This window comes from Mus musculus, chromosome 8, assembly GCF_000001635.26.
Source record: "Mus musculus strain C57BL/6J chromosome 8, GRCm38.p6 C57BL/6J".
Lineage (NCBI taxonomy): Eukaryota > Metazoa > Chordata > Mammalia > Rodentia > Muridae > Mus > Mus musculus.
The window spans coordinates 22254369-22264176 of record NC_000074.6 but is presented as its reverse complement, the minus strand read 5'-3'; the positions used below and the strand labels follow the sequence as shown (position 1 = coordinate 22264176).

At 46.7% G+C, this 9808-nt stretch overlaps 1 protein-coding gene across 10 annotated transcripts in view; it reads right to left on the bottom strand.

Annotated features, from left to right (window-relative positions):
* Positions 1–1219: 1219 nt before the first annotated feature.
* The window catches only part of Thsd1 (thrombospondin, type I, domain 1), a 42020-nt gene continuing 33431 nt past the window's right edge, over positions 1220–9808 (bottom strand). For 3 of the 10 annotated variants that reach the window (XM_006509174.4, XM_030243689.1, XM_030243687.1), the window contains one exon: positions 1222–5885. In XM_006509174.4, the coding sequence (XP_006509237.1) occupies positions 4507–5885 (1379 nt within the window). In that variant the 3' untranslated portion in view covers positions 1222–4506. Of the gene's footprint in view, positions 5886–9808 lie in introns of all 10 variants that reach the window. The other 7 variants (NM_019576.2, NM_001293688.1, NM_001205253.1 and 4 more) reach the window with 4 other exon arrangements.

Sequence of the window (9808 nt, the reverse complement as noted above, 5' to 3'; positions counted from 1 at the left end):
AAAACAAAAGCAACCATCCTGTTAAATGTGAGGTGGTGCTGTATAGCTCAGTCAGACTGAGTGAGAATTCTGTCCTGTGGGAATTAAAAACAAAACAATGAGGCTTCCTTTATTCCCTCCTTGTGCTCAGTCTCTCAGAAAAAAAAAAGATGGGGGGGTCAAAGCAATTGTCTCTGTTGGGTGATAGCATAGCAGACTTGACCGCTCACTAGATGAACAGAGCACAGAGGGCCCTTTGTGCATAGAACATCATGTGTGTAGCCTACAGAATGAAGAAGGTGTTGTTAACAGTCCATGAGGTGTACAGAGTTGCTGTGTCAAGTAGATATGCCTGGTCCTGAAAGACCTGTGCTGAGAAGTTTGTGTGAGTCCTACCACTGGGAGTCAAAGAAAGGGGATCCCTTGGGGTGAGTGGGATGATCAGGTTTGCATGTTATAAAGAATTCTCTGGCTTCTGTGGGTAGAATGGATTAGATGAGTACAAGACAGACATTTTAGGAATTTAATAAAAAGGATTGTGCTGGGTGAAAAAAGCATATGGCTAGATAGGCCCTAGAGGAGGACCTACTACAATTATTCTGCAGAGTGGACACAGTATTAATTCCTGATGCCCTAAGATTATACCCACAGATCAAGGCACCTCTCAACTCTCATGAAAGAAGCTTTTGTTTGCAGTAAACAATAACCAACACAGAGACAGACCCACAACTTACCAAGGTACTGAAAAGAAAAAGACTTCGGAATGTTCTGGACTAAAGTGAATAAATTCTCTCACAGCCCTCCTTCCAAAAGATCATTGCAGAAGGAGGGCTGAAAAAAACAAAACAAAACTGTAAGACTCACAGGCAGCAGCTGTCTCCAAGGAAACTGTCTTCTAGACACAGCACGGTAGCTATACATGTGCACTCAAAGTAGTGGCGACAGAATACACAAAAAGCCAGACCAAACTCCAGCATGAAGAAGAGAGTTGGATATGAGGTTTCACCCCTAGCTGAAGAGCTATTGTTAGCAATTTCTAGCTTCCCAGAAGGAATGGTCAGTTTTCTCTAAATGCTGAACCCATGACGGGGCCATCACATGGCAGTGGAAGTCCATACACTAAAGTATATTTGGGCAACTTGCCTTGATGGGGGAAAGACACAAGACTGGATGGGAAGGGAAAGGGGAATGGCTCTGGGAAGAGGTGGAGCAGGGAATAGGAATAGGATCAAAACTCGTGTACAACATTCTCAAATAGCATTTAATAAAGAAAAAGGGTGATATGCTGTACACCTGGATCAGAGAAAGCAGAGAGCATATCAGCACAGTCTGATGGTTACTAGCCGCACAGACATGGCAAAACCAAGTCCAAAGTGACTCTTCCAAGTTTCCAGCTTTGGGGGGCAGCTGCGTGTCGGTGCTATACCATATATAGAACTGTTTCGGGAGAGCAAAAAGATGGTTAGGGGTCTGCAGTTGGATTACCAGTTCAAAGATTTCTAGAAGGATCACAGTCAAAGAGCTGAAAATCCCATGCTTAAGAATCTTCTACCTTGTGGGTGGTGGCTGGGTGGAAGGAAGGGCCAGCCTGGGAGAGTCCTGGGTAAGGAGAGGTGAGTGCCAAAATCCAATAAGAAGTCGAAACCATGACATCTCAACAATACAGTTGGCCAAAAAGGCCTGTGTTGCAATAACACTAGACAACATGCCAAGAGGACACGGGGGAATTGCACAAGGTCCCAACTCTAGAGAAAGAGCTCCAGGCAACTGATAGCAGCTGAGGGGGGAGGGCTTTTCTCCTGGGGGTAGGTTTCAATTCAATCTCAAGTGGCCAGTCGCACACACACACACACACACACACACAAACACACACATAGTCACATACACACAGTCACATACATGCAGTCTCACACTCACACACTGAGTCATATACACACAGTCTCACACACACACAGTCACATACACACAGTCACACACACACATGCAGTCACATACACACATTCACACATACACATACAGTCACATACACACAGTCACACACACAGTCACATACACACAGTCACATATACAGTCACACACACACATACAGCCATATACACACAGTCATACACACAGAGTCACATATACACATTCATACATACACATACAGTCACATACACAGTCACATATACAGCCACACACACACATACAGCCATATACACACAGTCATACACACAGAGTCACATATACACATTCATACATACACATACAGTCACAAACACACAGTCACACACATATAGTCACATACATACAGCCACACACACAGAGTCACATATACACAGTCACACAGAGAGTAACATACACAGTCACATACACACAATCTCACACACACACAGAGTCACATACACACATTCACACATACAGAGTCACACACACAGAGTCACACACACACACAGTCACATACACACATAGTCACATACACACTGCCACACACACATAGACAGTCACATACATACAGTCACACACCCCACAGAGTCACATACACACAGTCACACACACATGCAGTTACACACAGTCTCACACACAGAGTCACATACACACATTCACATACACACACAGTCACATATACACAGTGACATATACACAGTCACACACACAGAATCATATATACACAGTCACACACACACACAGTCACATACACACACAGTCACACCCACACACAGTCACACCCACATATACATCACATACATACAGTCTCTCTCTCTCTCACACACACACACACACAGTCACACATACACAGTTGTGAATTTGAGAGGGAGTAATTAGAGAGGGGTGGGAACAATGTAAATATAGTACTTGTGTAAAGTTCTGAAATACACGCTAATTTTAAATTTTTAGATTAAAAACTATATTTAGAAAGAACACTTCTTTTCAGCAAGGTGAACACAGACACATTGCAGGGAGTCACAACTGGTGGGGACACAGACAATAAACATCTAAGTGTGTCGAGCTTACCCAGATCCATGAAGTTACATATACTAAGATAATCTGAAACACGGAGCCAGCAAAACGCTGGCCAAGCATAACTGATTGTTCGCAGGATGATTGGGAACACACGAATTGGTGACACCAAAAAACAAAACAAAACAAAATAAAACAAAACAAAAAACATGTTTGTGAGACCTGTATGAACTGAAATCTCATAATGTCTCATAAACACATTTCCTTTATAATGATCTACAATGTAAAGTATTATTAAAAATCATTCTAATTCAACCACAACTGGTTTAAAGGCATTGTACTAGCTGGCCACTCACTGTCTTTATTGAGCCTCCATTCTATAGCAGATACCGGGACTAGAACATGGAGACATGGAGGTACGATACAGAAAATCTGTTTACTGAAAATTATAACTCACGCATTAAAAACTGTGATAAAGCATCTTTTCTCCCTCGGAGGTGGGGGGGGGGTGTCACTGTTAGTGACAGCCCCAGAACACTGGCCTGGGTAGACAGTGAGCATCACTTAACAGGAAGGCTCTCAGCTCATAGTGTTCCTCATGAATTCCCACTTCCCCAAAGCTGTTTTGGTCTCAGACTGACGGTGCTGGGTAAATCTCTGGGAAGTCTGGAACAAGCGATCATGTGCCCTCTGTGTCAAAGGCTGGCCCACAGGCCTGTGAACTTGGATAAAGAAGAAAGCTTTCTGGTGAGATAAATAAAGAAACTGGAGAGTAGCAAGCCTGGCTCTCCTTTCATCCACGAGTAGCAGCTGTCAGAGGGCTCTGGACAATCCACCCGTCCTGTTCCTGAAGAGCAGGCAGTCATCACTGAGAACGGTTCCAAAGGAAGCACATTTTAATTTAAAAACAAAAAGTCACAAGTGACAGTTGAACAAATATGAACTTTTGAAACTCCCGTGTTTACATTTGTGATTTCCCCCTATCTGAAACCTCCCCAGCTGCCCGACATCCTGATAAACTCTAAAAGAAGGAAATCAATCTAAAGGCAGGATGGGTGTGGTTGTTGGAGGTCGCCTTGAGCTTGTAGCTATTTACGTGTATGCTGATTAGTCTTTAGGCCACTGGGCAGAAAGGCTTTATGCCACTTGGTACCTTGGTAACACACTTCAAAAGAAGCAACCCCATGTTTAGGCTCCTGTGTTTGGTTCCTACTTTACAAGGAAGCAAGATGCAAGCTCTGCGCATAATGGTTTGCATACACATCAGCCATTTGGAGACTCCTCCCTCTTGGGAAAAGATCCCAGAGTCCTAAGTTGGAAACATCCAGTGTCGTGTTCAAAATGCATCATAAATTTGCCTTCTTTAAATTTTATTAGTAGTAACAAGCCAATAGAAAAGGGATAACAGAGAGGAAAATTCAGCATAAACCACTTCTTCCTGATTAATCAAAACCACATGCGCGCGCACACATATAATCTGGGTGAACTAATTCCCACGGTTGTACAGTGCAGCCCACAGAAAGTATGTGAGCAGGGGATATTGCCAGAGGGGTGAAGGACCCTGGGTGAACCCTGCTGCTTCCTAGCCTAGATCACTAACTTCTCCACACTGAGTGTACTTGTGGTTTCGTCCTCTTCGTTGGAGCCGAAGTATCCTGGGAGGTCCAGCATTCTCTGCTCAGCCTCGGTGAGGCGGAAAGAGGTATTGTCATAGAAGGCGAACTCGGGGTGGATGGGGAAGCTCTGGCATTTATCTTTTCTGAAGTGAGAAGGGCTAAGCTGACTGACTTTCTGGTAGCTATCTTTGAGGAAAATGGGGGAAGACTGCTTCCTTGAGGCACTCCTGTGACTGGGGGACGGTCCCCTGTGAGCTCGGTGAGGCTCCATTTTCTCAGCTCCTGCCACCAATCCGGCCTGACGATCCCCTGGGTCCGGTTTCCTCCTGGGATGCCCCACAGTGTAGGATTTGGAGAGTGGACCCAAAGGACTGCTGGTCCGACCTGCCCCTTGGAAGTGCTCTGGTCTCTCTGGAAGCAGGTGGGTACTTCGACTGGGAGGCCGACATCTATCCTCCATCTGGTCCCAGGTCCGCATCCTGGAACTGTAGGCGGGGACCTGGCGGGGAGTCAGGGCTGACAAACTCCTCTCCCGGAAAGGGCGAGACTGCTTGGTTTCATGAAAACTAGCAGTCCTCCTGAAGAGGGAACTTCTGGAGTGGCACCTCTCCGATGAGCCATCTCTGCCACCGGTCGACCTTATCTGTGACTTTCGGATCAGGGTCTGGCTGGGACTGACCGCACAGCCAGGAGGAGGCACGATGCCATCCAGCCTGGAGGGAGGCCTTTCCCCGGTACCTGCCCCAGGCTGGTCCAGAAATGGAGATTTGATTCGGAACTTGCTTGCTGCAGCCTCTTCGGGGCATTCCAGGTCTAAGGGAGGGCTGGCCGTGGCATCCACTACAGTGTCTGTCAGGGGGCTTTGAGATACGTGGTACACTTTGGTGGTCTCGGTCAGCCCTTTCTTCTTCATCTCCTTCAGCTGCTGCTGGGCAAGGCGGTAGCTAAACAAGGGCGGGATGATCTTCTGAGCGTTGGACTGGAAGCTCTCACTGCCCGAGGCCTCATCCTCAGGAGGCGCTGATGCACTGCACCTGTAAGTCAATGGGATGCCCGTGTCCCCTGGGCTTCCCCTAGGTCCGTCACCGGCATCCGAGAAGCTTCCGCGAGGCTCACTCAGCTCGCAGATGTTCTCTTCATCGGAGTTCTTCCGGAAGCCAGGGGAATGGATGGAGTTGTGGCGAACGGGCGTGCTGCATTTGGGGGCTCGGCCAAACCTCCTCCAGAGAGTGATGAGCACCGTGGCAAAGATGATGAACAGGCACAGGGAGATCCCTGTGACGGTCACCACGTTGTTGGACTTCACAGGGTCCTGGGGTGAAACAGGCGATGGGCCTGGTGGCCGGAAAACTTGAAAAAGAAAAAAAAAGTTAAAACAAAATATATTCTCTTATGTTGATTTCTCTGTGTGGTTTTAGGGCCTAAGCAGTTGCCCCAGGTAGAACAATAAAAGCGGAGGGAAAGAACCAAACACTTGGATTCATGCTAAGAGCTGAAGGCAAACAAGATGAGCAGCAAATCGAAAACCCTGCAAAAACAGGGACCACAGAAAGGAGGCTGCAGGGGAAGCCACGACCAAGAGACCTCTGTGCTCAGTCGTTCCTGCCAAGACTCTCCCGGCTTATGAGGATGGGGACTGGGGACGTGGGCTAGCTATAATTAAGCGTACACGTGGGGAAACTTTAGGTACAAAACTCAAAACCAGATTCATGTAAACAGTACCTAACCTTTCACAATTAGCAAGACTGCCGAGGAACACTGTGACTATTAGACGGGTAGTACATCACTCGGCCCATTCTGACATCCAGAACCCATCCTCCCGAGAGGGAAGCATCCTGAATTTCTGCTCTCCACTGTCACGACCCTTCCCAGCATCCAAATGAAGGTGTTGCCTTTATATCTGAACTCTACCGTGTGTCTCACAGTCAAGGTGTTTTGTGAAGGTACAGAGCCCCCATGGAGTCTCAGCCTGTATTGCCTGGAAACCTGATGTGGATTGTCACATGACCTCACTGCCCCCCACCCACGCCTGTCGCTGCCCACTAGGTCACCTGTCCCTTTTTCTCTACAGTCTTACGTGTTTCGTCACCTCATCCGCTCCCAGCGTTTCTCTTGTGTTTTTCTACTGTCTCCAGAGCACACCTGATTACTGACTCTTCACACTCCATCTCTCTTCAGAGGGAGCCTCATTTGGGTTCCTCGTCACAGACGAAGAAGCCTGATCACCCCACAGAGTGACTCCCCAATCCTTTCAGCTAAAAGCTGTTACACATGATAGGTCTGTTTTTTGTTTTTTTTTAATATCGGGCTCTTTTTTATTTGTATGTCTGTATGTGCGCATGTGCACTTGTGCACATGAATGCATGTGTGTATGCATGTGCACATACATGTACTGTGTTCCTGTGATTATGTGTGCATGCACATGAGAGATGGTGCCCTCAGAGGCCAGGAGAGCGTTCAAATTCCTTGGAGTTGGAGCTACAGGAAATTGTACTTCAGGCCTCTGCAAGATCTGATTGCCAATTCGATATAGTTCAGAGGGTGAAGCCTCAATGGAGAAACTGCCTCCATCCAGTTATCCTTAGGGCATGTCTGTAGGGGCATCATCTTGGTTAATAGTCCACGTAAGAGGTCCCAGCCCACTGCGGGCAATACCATCCTCGGGCAGGTGGCCCTGGTCTGTATTAGAAAGGTAGCTAAACATGAACCTGGGAGCAAGCAGGTAACAGCGCTCCTCTGTGTTCTCCACTTCAGTTCCTGCCTCCAGATCTCTGCTCGGTTTTCCTCAGAGTTCATAGTAAAGGACCTAGGCGTGTGAATTCTCAGCTGATGCACATAATGTCTGAGCAAAGTTAGAGACAACTCATGGCTACGCCTCTGCTCTTCTGCAATGCCCAACCTCAGGTCCTCACGGAGCTTCTCAGAAGCTGCTGCACCTCTGCTGGTCTCTTTCTCACACCTGCAGTGGGAGGGGGTGGGTGCTCCTGGAAAAAGTGGGTCCACCCACCAACGCTCTCTAAGCCGCCCTTTCCCAAGGGGTGACTTCCCTGTGCTGCTCTTTTCTCCTCATGGAAACATGTGCACACTCTACCTTAGAAAGACCTTCCTCAGCCCCACGCTCCCATAGCCCCTCATACTCCCTGTCTTCCCGCCCTGCCTAGTGGAAGACAAGTCCACATCTGCTCGTCTATCACTAACTTAGCCTCCTGACGTACAGTTCTTCCTGTGCTCACGAGTGAGCTCCTAACAGTCACCTTATAGTTTAGTCCCACGTTACTGTCTGCCATTTTGTGACTCTTTCAACTCCCTGTCCCTGCTCTGTTTGCTTCAATGATTACAAGTCATTCTATTAGCAAGAAAAACATGAGCAAAACCATCTATATTTAGCATCTGTCTAGAGGGTGAATCCAGGGTCTCAGACATCTCAGGGCTCTTATCTCTGAGCTACATCCCTAGCTCTTTCTCCTCCTCCCCCGAGAACCCGTGCTTTCTCCTGATGTACCCAATTTTAAGGGACTACACTTTCACAGGCCATTCAGTGGGCAGCATTAGATAAGAGTTCTGGTTTTCATCCCTCATGCCTGTCACTTGTCACATCCAGTTGTACATGCCCCACCTCTCCCTGAATCCCTATTGCCACCATTCATGGGCACTCTACACAGGCTCAATCCTTTAAGACCTATCAGAACGCCTTACTCTTCCTGTCTCCTCCTAGCGCACCAATGTCTAGCTACAGTGAGCTTGTTGTAGCCTTCAGGTCTCTGGGCTGTTTTCTCCGATGCCTTCAGTCACTTTTTAAAAACCTCCCTAGCCTAGCTTGCTGGCCTGAGTGGTGCAGTCTCCCTTCCCAAACTTCAGCTCAAGCACTGCCTGCTTTGAGAACTGAGCTGTCCCCAGCATAGATTTTCACCTTACATGCTACTGTAGGAAGCTGTGTGTACCTTTACCATTTCAGGCCTTGTATTATATTACATTTCTCTATGTACCTTCCAGGCTGCTGTATCACATTTCAAGACAAGGATGTATCTTGTAAGTGAAGTCAACATATTCCCGGTTCTATTCACAGTTAACTAACCTGCACACAGTTGTGCTCAACAAACCTTAGTAGAATTGACTGATTCATTCATTATTAAAAATAACTAGCAAAAGGATTACTATTATACGACATGGGCTGTTGTACTCTCTCATTGAAGTGTTACATAGCTGTCCTCAGACAGGGGCACCAAAGCATTTCCTTCTATAGCCAGTCAAAACTCTGGATCCTTGATTGAGCACCAACAATTGGTGAATGTCTGTTCCCTGATGTATCACTTCCTTTATAGGCCATGATGGCTGATGACAGGGTATAGCAACATTCCTGTCCCACATCACAAGTTGCTTTCTCTGCTCTATTACCTTCTGACTCTGTCTGGAAACTTCAAAACAAACACAACTGGAAAATAGCTGCTGGTCTGGCCCATCCCTGCCATATCTAACCCTTCCTAGATGCCAAGCAAAGGGGATGGCCCTGTCGTTAAGTCAGTCTTTACCTCTCTAGACAGTGGCAGACAGAGAATAGGAAAAAGCAAATACATGGAAAGATAATTTTATCCAACTAATCATTTATCTCAGGCCCTCGGTGTACAAGAAAGGGAACATTTGGTACTTAGTTCTCTTGTTAAGAACATGTGCATTTCCAGACCCCACCCATTATAACAGGAGTTAGATGTCAGGACATGAAATAGAATCATGTTTCTCCCAAATCAACTGCTACTTCCACTTGCTGATGCCTCTTCTAGAAAGCCACACTGACACAAACATAAAGGCAAAGTATTTAAGACAGGCAGCTTACTATGGAGTTGGTACTATTCCTTTGGATCCCTCATTTTGTGACCCTGGGCAAAGCACCTCCATGTGCCCAGAGCCTTCCTTTGGAATGTGAAGGGTGTAGAGTCCTGAGCATTGTCTCTTGGATGTTTGGAGACATCAGATTCTGTAGGTGTATTATTTGCACAGAGTTTACATACATCCTCTTGCTCCTGAAGACATTCTTAGGTCACCTATATTGCCCATTATAGTACAAAAGTTGTATAACTAGTTGCCATACTGTGTTGTTCACACAATAATGATAAGAAAAATGGCTGGGACTGGAGAGATGGCTTAGCAGGTGAGGGTACTATAGAGAAATTTTATAATTCAGCAACATGGCTGCTCTGGCAAGGGATCACATCCAAAAACATTCTAGGTCTGTGTAATCTGGCTGGAATGACCTTTAACCCCCATGGCTGGAATAC